Consider the following 15280-nt stretch of genomic DNA (forward strand, 5'->3'; position numbering starts at 1 on the left):
AACGCTCGACCTTCGGACTCACAGGCTGAGACACGACCTGTAGTGCTACAGCTTCGTCCAGGCTGAAGTTGTCTGTTGAAGATCATACATTTTTGCCTTCTGTCATGAACCAAGCCCCTGGCTGAAACTGGTGAAAGTAGCTGATCTACAAGCTCAGAAACACGTTGCTATCTGAAAAGTTGTGAGATTGTAGATCGGCTATTTTCACAATGAAGTACGTCATACATTGAAAAAACATACTCTCAAATAAGCCTTTCATGTTATCTTTACCGTTTGCACATGTATTCATTGATACAGTCATGTTTTTTGCAATTCAACTTAAATGAGTCTGCATCAAGTGAGGCTTTAACCGGCAACCTTGCGGTCGTGAGGCACACGTTTAAGGGAGAAGCCATTGGAGGAACAGACAAGAACCTGTGAAAAAGGAGATCACACAGATGATACAGTTTCACGCAAATAGCTGAACAATCCTGGGTTTAAGTGTTTTTCAAACTGCTTAAAATTGCGGACAATCTAAGGGCGGAGTGAGAGACATGGAAACGGAATAGATTGAAGAGAGAGAGAGATGGAAGCAGAATGGATTGATTGGACGTCTCAACCTATTAGTCCAGTTCTATATGTAATTTCGTTCAAATTTTCGGGGGATTAGGAAAACTATACATTTTTGGAAACTTCAGGGTATAACAAATCAGAAAATCCATGATTCCATTTGCGCAGAAGCCAATATGGTGGCCATCTTGGATTTTGCAAAATGGCGACCTTTGAATATTCTTTTTTCAATATCTCGACTTCTAGATTACGTAGGATCTGGATTCTAGTGGCTAAATCTACATTTTTAGGGTCAGGAAATCCAATGGTGCTAATTAAAAATATTTACAAATGATCAATGGCACAGATTTGGTCATAATCCTTGATTTTGGGGGGAAAATAAATAATATTCGTTTTTCCACTATTTTGACTTCTAGATTACATAGGATCATGATTCAAGTGGTTAAATCTACATTTTTCAGGAAATCCAATGGTGCTAATTAAAATCAGTGATCAATAGCACATATTTACATAACAATCTAGAATTGTAATATATGATTATCTGAAGAGACAGAGACAGATGATTTCTCTCATTGACACAATTTATTTATTTACACAAACACAAACTAGACCAGTCTATACATCATCCTCACTATCATCATTGCTGTCACTAGCCAATGTATCTTGACAGTCTTCATCATTTTGGCAGTCAGCAGTACACTGACATAGCTCCGTACAGGGTAGCCCCACTGATCTGCACAAACATCTAAGTGAAGAACAATCTGCCAGTGACATCTGACCATCTCAATGATTGCCTCTGGTGCTGGGAGGGACTCAGTTGTAACTGGTTTCAGCTGGCCGTCCTTGTCTTGTAGTAGCCATTGTTGAGTGGGTCAAGGAACTCCTGCTGAGCAATGTGGACTCTTAGGACATGCTGCTTGAGAGCACCAAGGGTGGGTGGAAGCTTGTAGCCTGGTAAACCCTCCCTCCGGAAATCTCATTTCCATTTGATTTCAGGAGTGAGTCTGGCCTTATCGCCCATTCTGCAATATTGGCTGTGCTGGAGTTGGGCGGGAGTAATACCGTTGACTGACAACCCCTTCAGCCAATGATAATTTTTCCCCTTCAGCCAATCAGCAGTTCACCAGTCTTAATGTGACGCGACGGGACTTTTGAGACAGCCATACCCAAAATGGGTTGCCTTATTCGGATAGAATGGTGTCACTGCCCGCCCCTACCGGTTCTCTAAATTTTTATTTTTAAATAGGCTTTGTCATGATTAATTGACCACATATATGAAGTTAAACAACTAAATTCTATCCAAACGATATCTTATAAGTAAATTCCGTGCCTCAAAATAGAAGTTAGAGAGCTTTTTGAAGTAAAAAAATAGCGGAGAATTGGCCGCACAAGAAAAAGATGGCTGCCGTTCGTGTTTTGGGCTCACTCGAACTCGCCACCTGATTGGCCAACGTAAGCTGTCAATCACAGAACAATGAGCGACGACGCTGATAGGCGCGGCCGTTTGGCATACACAGCCAATATTGCAGAGAGGCGGTTCATGCCAGACTCACTCCAGGAATCAAATAGAAATGAGATTTCCGGAGGGAGGGTTTACCAGGCTAGGAAGCTTGTCCCCTTCTACCATGTGTTTGCAGAATATCACTCACTATCACCATTGCTGTCACTAGCCAATGTATCTTGACAGTCTTCATCATTTTGGCAGTCAGCAGTACACTGACATCTGACATCTGGGATTTTGGAAGTGGCACCAATATGGAAAATTATGGGTGCAGACGAGCCAAAGCTTTGCCGGCATTTCATGCCTTTACAGGAGCAGACAACACTGGGAGATTTTCTAGGATAGGCAAACCTACCTGATGGAACAGCTACCTCAAAGCTGGTGATGATGTCCTCGAGGCTCTGAAGATGCTTTCTCAAACCAGTGATGTGACAGAGGATCTACTAACTACAGTAGCTAAGTTTGTATGCCCTGCATACTTACCAAAGGGGATCAAAATCGAAAACAACCCTGAGCTGAGATGGCATCTATTCTGTAAACACATGGCAGAAGGGGACACGCTTCCACCCACCCTTGGTGCTCTCAAGCAGCATGTCTTAAGAGTCCATATCCAGGCCAGAGTGTGGAGTCAGGCACACATTGCTCAGCAGGAGTTCCTTGACCCACTCAACAATGGCTACTACAAGGACAAGGACGGCCAGCTGAAACCAGTTACAACTGAGTCCCTCCCAGCACCAGAGACAACCATTGAGATGGCAAAGCAGACTGTTCTTCACTTAGATGTTTGTGCAGATCAGTGGGGCTACCCTGTACGGAGCTATGTCAGTGTACTGCTGACTGCCAAAATGATGAAGACTGTCAAGATACATTGGCTAGTGACAGCAATGATGATAGTGAGGATGATGTATAGACTGGTCTAGTTTGTGTTTGTGTAAATAAATGACGCAACCTTGTGTCAATGAGAGAAATCATCTGTCTCTGTCTCTTCAGATAATCATATATTACAATTCTAGATTGTTATGTAAATATGTGCTATTGATCACTGATTTTAATTAGCACCATTGGATTTCCTGAACATTTTAGATTTAACCACTTGAATCATGATCCTATGTAATCTAGAAGTCAAAATAGTGGAAAAACGAATATTATTTTTTTCCCCCCAAAATCAAGGATTATGACCCAAATCTGTGCCATTGATCATTTGTAAATATTTTTAATTAGCACCATTGGATTTCCTGACCCTAAAAATGTAGATTTAGCCACTAGAATCCAGATCCTATGTAATCTAGAAGTCGAGATATTGAAAAAAGAATATTCAAAGGTCGCCATTTTGCAAAATCCAAGATGGCCACCATATTGGCTTCTGCGCAAATGGAATCATGGATTTTCTGATTTGTTATACTCTGAAGTTTCCAAAAATGTATAGTTTTCCTAATCCCCCGAAAATTTGAACGAACCTTCTTTTTTGGACATATAGAACTGGACTATATTGCCATTAACAGGAATCAAACCCTCAACCTTCGGATTGACAGGCTGCAACACTACCTATAGTGCTATAGCTTTGTCCAGGCTGAGGTTGTCTGTTGAAGATAAAAGTGAACCAGTGAAAGCAGCCGATCTACAAGCTCAGAAACACGTTGCTATCTGAATAGTTTTGAGATTGTAGATCGGCTATTTTCAGAATGAAGTATGTCATACATTGCAAAAACATACCCTCTCAAATAAGCATTTCATGTTATCTTTACCCTTTGCACATGTATTCATTGATACATTCATGTTTTTTGCAATTCAACTTAAATGAGTCTGCATCAAGTGAGGCTTGAACTGGCAACCTTGCAGTTATGAGGCACTCACTTAAGGGAGAAGCCATTGGACCAACAGACAAGACCTGTGTGAAAAGATATAACACAGCAGCCGATCTACAAGCTCAGAAACACGTTGCTATCTGAAAAGTTGTGAGATTGTAGATCGGCTATTTTCACAATTTTGTCATATATTGCAAAAAATACTCTCTCCAAGAAGCATTTCATGTTACCTTTAACAGTTGCGCATGCATTAATTGATACAGTCATGTTTTGTGCGATACAATTGAGAAGTAGCCAGCAAGAGTTCAGGCTTGAACTGGCGACCTTAGATCCAGAGGCTGATGCTGAAGCGAGACACCATTGGACCAACAGACCAGAACCAGTGAAAAAAGAATTCACACTAACACTAACACTAAGATCACTCGTTCACAAACCATTTACCAATAGAGAAATTGTATGTCTCCTCGAAACCGAAACCAGTGAAAGCAGCCGATCTACAAGCTCACAAAACGTTGCTATCTGAAAAGTTGTGAGATTGTAGATCGGCTATTTTCACAATGAAGTACGTCATACATTGAAAAAACATACTCTCGTTTAAGGGAGAAGCCATTGGAGCAACAGACAAGAACCTGTGAAAAAGGAGATCACACAGATTATACAGTTTCACGCAAATAGCTGGAACATCCTGGGTTTAAGTGTTTTTCAAACTGCTCAAAATTGCAGACAATCTAAGGGCGGAGCTTACTGGTCAACGTGATACATGTGTTCCTCATGAGTCAAGGCACATGTGTAAGCAGGTTTAATGGCTGTCGGCCAAACGAGGCATGACTTTTGCCTGTTTAAAGTTTGCACTTTAAAAAAATCGCTATAGCGCCCCCCTTTGACCAATTGGAGTAAGATTGGTTTCAGTAATATTTGGAATGACCCTCAACATTAACGCAAAGTTTCAAAGAAATGTGAGTCTGCATGTATGTGTTAGGGGCAGATGAATAATTGTCATAAAACTGCAATATTCATTGGCTCATTAAAGCTTCATTTTTTCACTTATGGAAAATCTTTTGCACAGGTTTGTCGGCATAGGTCCAAAGTTCATGTGTAAAACGTTTCGTGCAGATTGCTCAAAAATCCCAGGAGGAGATAGATTTTAGCTGCTTTTCATATAATTCAAAATGGTGGGAGATCTAAAGGTCAGAGGTCAAAAGTCAGAGGGTTAAAGTTGTTCATCATGAGTAGACGCATGTGTGTATTGAAGTTTTATGGCTGTAGGTCAAACAGGGCATGAGTTGTACCTGTTCAAAGTTGGCATTTTCAATTGAGTGCTATAGCGCCACCTTTTGACGAAAGATAGTGAGATTTATTTCTTGATAGTTTTTCATGACCATCTACCATATGGCCGAGTTTCGTAAAAAGCGACAGCACGGTTCACCCAGAACTGTGAAAAGTGGCGGAAACAGAAGAATACAGACAATATTAAAACAGGTCCAGAGCTGAGCTCTGGCCCCGTAATAACAATCAATTATATATTTTTTAACAGACCCAACAGTTTTCTAAATATAGGCCTCTACCAAACGGTTGAGATGTCACTTTATGGTAATAGTAAAAGTTTCATGCATTTACATTGATTTATATGCATATGAATAGATGAAGAAAAAGTCAAAGTCAAGTCTGTGTGTGAAAGGCTCTGTGAGAGTATGCGGCCACGATATTTACGCTCGGCGATGGCTTCCCGTTTCTAGATATCTAGCAGGTTTGATATTCGGCTCTGTCGCCGACTGAACATCAGTATCATACAGTATGAAAGGGTCTGAGACCACTCTGCGAGGAGATCCGCGCCACAGCCAATGAGAGCATATTACAGCCACCGTGGCTGTAGGGGAGGGTCGCTGGACCTGACCACAACAAACAGTCCCTACCGCAATATTACCGTCCAGTCCTGTATTAAAACACATTGACTGCCAGAGTTTTTTCAAAAAGTCTGTAGCCTCTGCCAGGGTTTTGACCGATTTTGGTACCTTTTCGCATAGCCACAGAATATTTTTCTCCAGTATGATTGATCCCAGATAATTTCTAATCACAGATGAGATTCAGGTGTGGTTTCACAAATGTCAACGAGGTCAATTTGACCTTGTTGTCATGTGTTGTTTGATGTTTGAAAATAGCTCAAAACCAGTAGTTTCAAACCAAAAAACATTGTGAATTGTTTGTCCGTTTCAATTTTAACATTGAAGTGGATGGAGCAGCAAATCTTTGGGAATTGTTATCTCCTTATTCGTTTGGAATATTGAAAAGGTGTCAATCTTAAATAATTAGAGAATCTTATTAGAATTTTTTTTTTTTTGAAAAAAGTTTTTTTTTTTTTTTTTTTTTAAAGACGTTTTTAAACGTCTTTGGCAGGCAATAGCTGAAGGCCCAAAGACGTTTATAAACGTCTTTGGCAGTTAAAGGAGCATTTCACCCCTGGAAGAAGTTTTCGGTCTTTTAATGAAGTTTAGGAGTGAAGAAACAAGATCCTGGGTTTTTTTTGTGAATAATCTGTGTTTTTAGATATCTAGTAATCTTTGCAATATTCGTGACGTTATTTGCATCATGAGAGATATGTCTCATTCCTTTCCGCACTACATGTTGTCTCGACGCGTCTCAGTCAGACAGCTTCAAAGACAGCCCCAAAGGGTGTTCCCAAGATTCGGTCCAACCTTCAACCTTCTTGCACTCCACCCCTTTGTTTTGAGTTGTAAATAATACCCACCCCTTTTTAGCTATGCGTTCCCCGTTCAGATTTGTATCATGGCGTCAGCACGCATATCTGAGTTAGAGGATTCCATGGAGGAAGATGACTACTTTCAAGTTATGGCTGATTTTGAGATACAGGAGGGCTATCTTTTTGAACCGGAGTATAGCGATGAACAGCTCCAGCGCAGGGACGAGGAAGAGGCGGCGGCGGCGGCTGCTGCTCTAGCAGCCAGGCAGGCAGCATTAGCTGCTGGGGCGGACGTGGAGCAGCCACGGGTCGGTAACACTTCTTGGTGCCTGTGCACCAATTGCATGCCCATGGTGACAGACATCGAGTGTATTTGTTGCCACGAATTCCCCCGTGCGCAATTCCTGCTGGATGAGCTGTTGGATGAGCAAGATGCCAGGGGGGTAACAGGGCAACCGATATGTACAACTGTGCACAACAGCTTTGCAATAAACATAGATCGACATAACCTGGAACTCTACTTCAAGATTCCCAAAAAGAACTGGGAGAATCAACCAGAACCAAAGGGGCCAAATGGACGCATGTCTGACGAGTAAGTAAACATTGCTGTAAAGTAACCACTATCACTAGCCCTGAAACATGACTGTCATACCATGACAGTCATGAAAGTCACAGGCTAGCTGATGAAGGTACATGGAGCCAATTACGCGTCCTGATCTGATTGCATTGTTGCCTCTTTTGAAATAAAATAATAAGTAGCCTGTCCTATCCTACACGAGGGACACAACGTGAGTGCTGGCATCAATTATTTTATTAGCTTATGAATTGTAGACTCCTGGGTCGTTATAATGTTCCAGGTGGATAATATTCTACCCAGTGTGTGTGCATTTTACATGTCAATATTAGGCTACTGTAGGTCTGTATTTACTGTAAGCATTGAAGAGTCAAATGGAAAGATCCGTGGTAGTCACAGGAGCATGAGTGTATGGACAATATTCATTCAACTCAACTGTTTTAGGCCTACATGGAAGCTAGATACAAGTATTATTCGTGTACAAAAATTGGAAAATGGTGAGGTGCATAATGAGGTGTTTGTATTATTTTAGCTGTCATTCTTCTGAATAGAGGTGGAATATTCCAGTCCATGTAACGGTAGTCTACCGATCTAATCAATGATTAGTAATCATGTCTTTTGTCAATTATATCTTTCAGTCAGTATCGTTTGGTAGCCTACAGGCACTACGTTGAGTGGGTGTTGCAAGGAGAGAAACTTGGTCCAGGAGTTCGCATCGTCTTACCGGCCTGCGTCATAAAAGCCGTCAGATCCGCATACCCATCACCAACGGGACAATACCGTGGATTCCAGCAAGTCCGTGAGGCTTTTGAAGAGCTATGAACAGCCCCCTTTAGTTCTGGTTTATTTTTCCAGGTTATGTCGATCTAAGTTTATTGCAAACACATATACACATATCGGTTGCCCTGCTGGTCCCCCCGTGGCATCTTGCTTATCCAACAGCTCATCTCGTCTCCATGGACATGCATTTGGTGCACAGGCAGCTGAAATCCAGCACATTTTTTTTTCTTCATATTTCTTATTTGTTTTGGAAATAAAACTAAGATTGTTCACATTTGGTTGCAATATTCATTGAAGGTATGCCTATAATAACCATTCATGAGAAATGTACATTTCATTACTTGGCCAGTATTTTCAGTTTGACATATTTGTTACCAATTACAGCTGTGGGACTATAATGTACTTTTGAACCATCATTAGACATATCTGGTCTGATGTCTCATTTGGCACAGAATTCCTTTTAGCATGTAAGTTACATAAACAGTGTACGTCATGAGTATACTGTCCATGTTTTAGTCGGAGATAACAGTGAAAACTGCCCAAAAACAGAGTTATTTGTATTTGGTCACATGTAATGTAGCAGGGGAAGCCTATACTGTTATCAACTTGGTGTTAGTGTTCGCATATTCAAAATGATATGGTGAGTAAAAACCAGATTACAAAGTAAGCAAGTCTACTAGCCTGAGTTCAATATTATCAAGACTTATCACAACTTTGTGGGATGATAAATAACACTGGTTGCTGGTTGCATCTTACAGTACATTTCATAGCTTGTATATGAGCACAATGTAAGGGACACAGCACACAGGTAGTAGGTTTTTCCTTTTTACTTCCATATTGGCACATACAAGGATTTTCTCTGGAGCCGGTGCATTACACAGTAGTATGCAACATTCTCCATTCACTCAAAATGTAAACAAGCAATGACAAGGTAAACAGTTTCCATAGTTTCAGCTTGATTCAATATTCCAATTGTCACACCTTGATTGACAAGTACATAATAGTAACATTCTATGTTTTGGTTCCTAAAATGATAGCAGCAATAATATACTGTGCACAATGCCTGGCTGTAGAATAAGCATAAATGCACTCAGACAATGTTATGCCAAAACAGTGTGTTGGTATTCAACTGTGATCATACCCACTTTGAAGTCCATATATTCATTTCTGCTCAACTTTCACGTGCATGAGGGGCCTTCTTTCAAGGACAGTTATTGTCACATCACAAGTTTACAGGTGTGAAACAATGGGTGAAACGATTGCAGTTATAAAATATAATCATAATAGATGAAGAAGTGATAATGCCTGTGTGACGTCCCACGTAGCCAGAGTGATTTAGCAGCAGGGCTCAGCACTCAGCCTGATGATGGAAAGTGTTCTGCCTTTTTCAGCACATCAAGGGTGGCCCATTTGAGGTCCTTGGTCATGTGTACTTGAACTTCAAGTGTTGAACAAAGCTGCTATCATTTGCAGTCTCCTGGGAATTAGAAAATAGCCATAGACAAAACACAAGGAAAATGGTCAGATATGTGAAATGTTCCCAATATGAGCAGATCAAATGTATGGACACATAACGGTGCAGGGTTCAACTAATGACAATGCAGGCATGCAAACAGCCCCGAGGTGAAAAAGGTGACAACATGTGTTTTTCTTTGGGGTCAGGTGTCACACAATTGCCCTATTTGGGTTCAAAAAGGTGACTGTAGCTGAAAAGTGACACTTTTGCATGTCTGACAATGAAATAAGGCAGCACAACAAGGAACTTGAAATTGCTGACCATCTCCACTGCGACACCGTCGATGCACAGGGGAGCAAGCTCTCTTCCCGGCCTCCTGTAGTCCATAATCAGCTCCTTGGTGTCCTTCATTGAGTGCGAGGTTGTTATCATGACACCATTGTGTCAGTGATTTGAGCATATTCCTGTAGGCAGTCTCTCTGTAAAAAATGTATCCCACGATTTTGTAACCCCATTTTTTACACCCAGTGCCAATTGTCTATGTAATCCTGGGCACTGCCTTCCCTCTGCCAACCTAGGGAGGCCAGGGCCGAGCTCATGCCTCCTTCAATGCATGAGAGCCAACTGACCTTCTTGTCACCTGACAGGGGAGAGTTTCCCTGGTTGGATGTAGCGCGTGGAAGGAACACGTTATTCCAACCATTTCCTTTCCCCTCTAGGGAGGGTACCTACCCTAGGGAACACGGGATGAACATGCAAACTCCACACAGAGGCCCTTTCGCCAACCCCACCTAGGGTATGGGCACTGATGACGTGGAGGAGAGAACACGCCCCCAGCGCCCACAGCGTCCCCTGCGGGAATCCTGTAGGCAGTCTCATCATCACTGATGAGACCCATCACCGTCATCAGCATGGTCACCAGCAACTGCATCAGAATATGACAGGAGAGGTGTCACTGACTGGCAACATTTTTGGGAACAATCAAGGAGAACACTAGAAGCTTCACAACATGCAGGACTTACCTATTGGAACCGACTCCGACTTCTGTCAAGTAATTCCTGCAGTGGGGGGGCAGGTGTACGGGCAATGTTGGGCGGAAGGTCCGATGGTTGAGGCAGATTGAGTGAAGATGTCGGGGCCTTGTACACCACACTTGGGTCCCGGCGACGTTCAATGACCAGCTGCATTAGTGCGCGTCTAAAGCGGTAGGTGCGAGGCTTATAAATCTTTTTCTCCACCCACGTGCCTGAGCGCCTGCAGTTGACCTTCTTGTGACGCGGTGCACCTGAATAAAAGGAGGAAAAAAAGTTTCAACAAGGACTCACCATTGAAAGTCTGCTGCAAGTGTAAAAAAATATGTCATATATCTGCTCCTAAAACACACCTGTAAGAGTAGTGGCTTGCCTTCTCTTTACAACATTCTCGTTGTGCTCCATAATGGCAAGATGGCCTCTCTCCTTCATCCCCATGTAGGAGAATGACTGGCGTTTCGGGATGTATTTCAGCAGGGCACTATGGAACACCTCAAGCTCACCTGTGTGTTGTAACATGAAAGCACACAAACATCTACTGTAAACCAACTGGTATGTGTCATTTGAAAAGGTGTCAACTTGACAATCACTTATGATTGCTTATCGCATTCAAGGGCTAATTCCTCACCAGTATGCTTGAAGAGGCCCATTTGTCCAAGGTCCTTTAGGAGCCTTTTGTCCTGGACCAGGGAGGACAGCGTCTTGTACGATGCAGACTCCCTCTGCATCCACATCCTCTTCCGTCGCTGCTCTGAGCACAGTGGAAGATGATGGCAGCTGTGCTCATCGTCACCCTCTTTCCACTTGTGCTCATCACATACATGGTGAAGAATGGACAGCCACCTCTGCTCCAATAGCTACAGTATTGTGAATATCAGTTATTGACTGCTTGGTAATGACTGGCACAATGGAAAGAAATTGCAACTGTCTGAGAACAATCCAGAATCGTACTGCTGGCGATCCCTCACCTCTGTGTCACCGTCACATGTTGAGCAGGAAAACCACATGTGGTTATAAATGGACCTTTCAAGAACAACAACATACACAAGAATAAACAATTACACTGAACAAATGACATGTTTGAAATATGCGTCTTCTTTGCATAAAGACTCAACACTCACATTGTCCAGCCACGCAATACGTCCAGGGCTTTTTTTTTGCTTCTGGTCTTCAACTTTTTCAGGAAACCTACACACACACACACACACACACACACACACACACACACACACACACACAACATTGTGCCCTGTATTGCATGAAATTACATGTGCTGCCACAACTATCTGATGATAACATGAATAGTATATAGTGCATACAGCTTTGAACCAGAGCCAACCTTTAGCTGTGTGCCATACGTCAAACTGATGTTCGATCTCCGGGTACTCGACTCTCATCAGCTTTCGGACCGAGGGAGAGCGATCTGTAGCGATCACGTCCACATACAACCCCATACCAAGCAGCTCTGTAAAAGTAAGCAAAGTTTATCTATGAAGTGCTTTTCAAAACATAGTTACAAGGTGCTGTACAATGACCCACAAAATGAGAAAATGTAGTTATAACAAGGCAGGCAACATAAGAGCAATAAAGCATATGAGAACCTGTCAGTCCACGCCTGAAGCCCAGTGGTTCCATCATAACAGAGCTGGAGGCTTCTGTGACCTGGAAGGAGGAGCAAGAAACAAAATGCAGCAGTACAGAAAGTTATTTCAGTAACAGACCATCCTGCTGTGAACACAACATTTCAAAACATCAACATTACCTGAACCAGTTCAGTGTGAAGAATCTCCTTCGTGTCCTCCAACATGAAGGTGTAGTGGCAGAACTTGGCACTGAATCCAGGAGAGTCGCATCTGGCATCTCCCAGGAGTTGTGGCTCCTTAGTAGGACTATATTCTATGCCTTCCTGCTCAAAGTAGACTCGTGCCAAGAGTCCTCTCCTCTGCTGCTGATATAGGTCCTCAATGGCAGGGTGAACATAGGCCTTTTGAAGTTCATGAAAGGTTGTGACACCAAACATTTGCAGTCTCATGGTCTTTGCCCACGCTGCAATCTCAGTGAAGCTGCACCCCGTGAAAACAACTGCTCCAGCAACTTGTAAGTGGACCTCTGGCATGCCCCTGACATCCGGCGATGACCTCCAGGTGTCTGTGTGGCCGTCAGTGCACCGCCACTTGACGTTGAGCTGTGCACCAACATAGTGCTTCTGCACATCTGATTTTGCGATAGATTTTCCACACACCTGGCAGAATTTGAAGAGGGACATTATCCTCTCCTCATCCACGAGCACCTTCCCACCCTTGAGCACCTTCCCCTTCCCATTCAATGCCGCCGCCGCCTCCTCCTCCTCCTCCTCCTCCTCCGTCATCGTCTCAGGCTCGTAGCGCTCATCCCCCAGGTCACACGCCTCCACATCGGTCTCAACTTCACTGGAAAGTTGTCCTGCGGTCTGAATGAAAACCATGACTTGAAAGCAATCTCTTTCATATGGAAGTATGATTGTATTCAAATGACAACATTCCAGATGTTCATGTCAACATTTGCAGACTTTTCATTGCATATTTTCTATGGCGCTAGAAGTGGATGACACCAGAGTAAAGTAGTTTTTTAAACAGCTAGGCTAACTTACAGATTGACTTGCCCCTGGCACTGCCACTGGAACAATGTTCAGCGACGTTGACGGTTCCTCTGTCTGGATGAGAGTAGAAACAGCAACATAGTGTTATGTCCAAAAAATACATGATCTATTACTACATTCAAACATTTGGACAGCTGTGTGAGGCCTGGTGAGGAATGGTTTAGCGGTACAATTCAAACAATTTATCAGATTCTGTTGTCCAAGCAATATAGAAATTATTTGGTCTTATATTAGTTTGACTAGTTTTTATTTTCCTGATCATGTTGCTAATGCTATGAAGAATGTCACACTCTTATTTCACTGTAAACTGTGGTGTGACAAAGTGCATTCTGAAGTGTAAGATCAGGGTAAATGGCATGACACTAGTCAGCAAATGGAGATGTACTGTAAATGGAGTGAAAATAAAATCACTTGCTGTAAAACATCTGGCCCCCCAGATATGTGGCCCAGTTGTAGGGGAGGTATTATTGAACTATTTTCCAACGTTGTAAAGCGAATTTGAAAAAGGAATTGACCTTTTCCTACAGATGTACAAACAAACTGTACAAAAGGTTTACAGTTGGGTTTTTCACAGCATGTATTGAAAAAGACGTTTGGGAATAGGTAAAAATGAAAATACAAACCCGAAAAACAAACAACTCAGATGGGCAAGGAAATATTACACCAGGCAACTTCGACACATGCAATAATAACGATAGCCATTCATATATACCCATTGTTATGCTACGCGTAGCTATGTTTGCTCAATGTACTCAGATATAACCATGGATCACACGACGGTCGTGAAGTCATCTACATAAACGTTCAGATTTCACATATAAAGTGCTTACCCCATTGCCACGGATGTTACAATATACATCGGGTGGGTCTAAGTACCCGTATCTTCCGTATTGTTCAATAAAAAGCATTTTAATCCGATCGGTGGCCATTTTCTCTGAATTGCTTTCAACTATGCGACCCTATCGGTTGGGAGTTGTATTGCACTCTGATACATTATAACTATGATAAGAATGGCTGCCGATCGGATTAAAATGCTTTTTATTGAACAATACGGAAGATACGGGTACTTCTGGGGGCCCGTACATAATTGTAACATCCGTGGCCATGAAGTAAGCACTTTATATTTGAAATCTGAACGTTTATGTAGATGTACGGGTTGTAAATGCAGAAAGTACCTAAAAACCTGGTTGAATTTGCGCCATGACGCTCGTGACAGACGAACATCATGCGAACCATATGGCTAGTTTCAGGGCAATACTAAAGATATTACCGTGATCCGATCAAAACAAAACAGTGCTATGACTATTACAGTAACTTGGTATACCTGTGTTCGACGCCTTTTCGCAGGCGAAGGTCCGACTGACTCGGCGTCGTCCAAGTTGATGGAAGGAACCGCGGTGGTCGACAGTACTGGTCGAGGTTTTCGACCTCCCATGAGACGATACCTCATCTGGTCACATTCATACTCCTCCGGGTTGAAGTGTAAACTACACACTCTCATGTTCTGTAGCTCCCTGAGCGGTGTGCTGTCGTTCAACTTCGGGTTATTCATTGCTCTGACCCACTTCTTGCAACGCTCTGGATCCTTGACTGGAAAGGTGAAGGCACTAACTCCACCAGGATGATTCTTCCTTTTAGTAACTGTGCAATGTGGTACTGCACAAGGCGGTGTCATGTTTACGATAACTGTCTCTCAATACACACCAAGAAACAAGTCACCTCAAGACTACTCTGAACTCCTACTCTACAAATTGAATATGGCGCTTCTTGAGTTTATAGTACCCACGCATGCCCAAACATACCCAGGTGGCACCGGGGTAGCCATGTGTTGTGGGCAGTGCCAGAAGGCTCTGTGTGGGTGTGTAGATGATATTACGTATGCAATGTGGGTGGCTGCGTTTGTGAACCGCGCCCCGTCGGAGAGGGTGGGTGCGCAAAGCATTCTGGGAGTTGAAGTTATAGGCAGTGATACGCTGTGGTCCCCCTGTGGTCCCCCCTGTGGTCACCCCTGGAACTTCTTCCAGGGGTGAAGTGCTCCTTTAAGCAGTTAAAGGAGGAGTTCACCCAAAAAATTACTTATTTTCTATCAATTACACACCCCATGAAGCCTTGATTTCATGGATGTATTTTTGTTTTTGTGGCATTCCTAAGACAATAATTTGATGACCGTGTTTATTTCCGGTAGGAGACACAAATAATCTACTTTGTGTCTCCTACCGGATACATTAGCCGGTAGGAGACGGGAATC

General features: G+C 42.7%; 1 protein-coding gene and 1 long non-coding RNA gene across 2 annotated transcripts; one reads left to right on the forward strand and one right to left on the reverse strand.

Moving 5' to 3' along the window:
• Positions 1-6643: 6643 nt before the first annotated feature.
• On the forward strand, positions 6644-8171 carry LOC308103453 (uncharacterized protein). Its single transcript, XM_080453420.1, has 2 exons — positions 6644-7145; positions 7766-8171. The coding sequence occupies exons 1-2, from the start codon at positions 6676-6678 to the stop codon at positions 7947-7949; spliced, it is 654 nt and encodes a 217-aa protein (XP_080309546.1). The 5' UTR covers positions 6644-6675; the 3' UTR covers positions 7950-8171.
• A 608-nt stretch (positions 8172-8779) lies between these two features.
• On the reverse strand, positions 8780-10520 carry LOC308102734. The gene is made up of 3 exons (XR_013934687.1): positions 10386-10520; positions 9685-10288; positions 8780-9384 (listed from the first exon to the last, which is right to left on the reverse strand). It is a non-coding gene; the product is annotated as an uncharacterized lncRNA (long non-coding RNA).
• Positions 10521-15280: the final 4760 nt, after the last annotated feature.

Source organism: Gymnoscopelus braueri (genome assembly GCF_963280865.1).
Source record: "Gymnoscopelus braueri genome assembly, chromosome: 16".
In the NCBI taxonomy this organism is placed as follows: domain Eukaryota; kingdom Metazoa; phylum Chordata; class Actinopteri; order Myctophiformes; family Myctophidae; genus Gymnoscopelus; species Gymnoscopelus braueri.

Bases quoted from the DNA above. Each gene is read 5' to 3' on its own strand.
- LOC308103453 (XM_080453420.1), top strand. From the start codon at position 6,676: ATGGAGGAAGATGACTACTTTCAAGTTATGGCTGATTTTGAGATACAG. The intron at 7,146-7,765 runs GTAAGTAAACAT...TATATCTTTCAG, and splicing joins AATGGACGCATGTCTGACGA to TCAGTATCGTTTGGTAGCCT.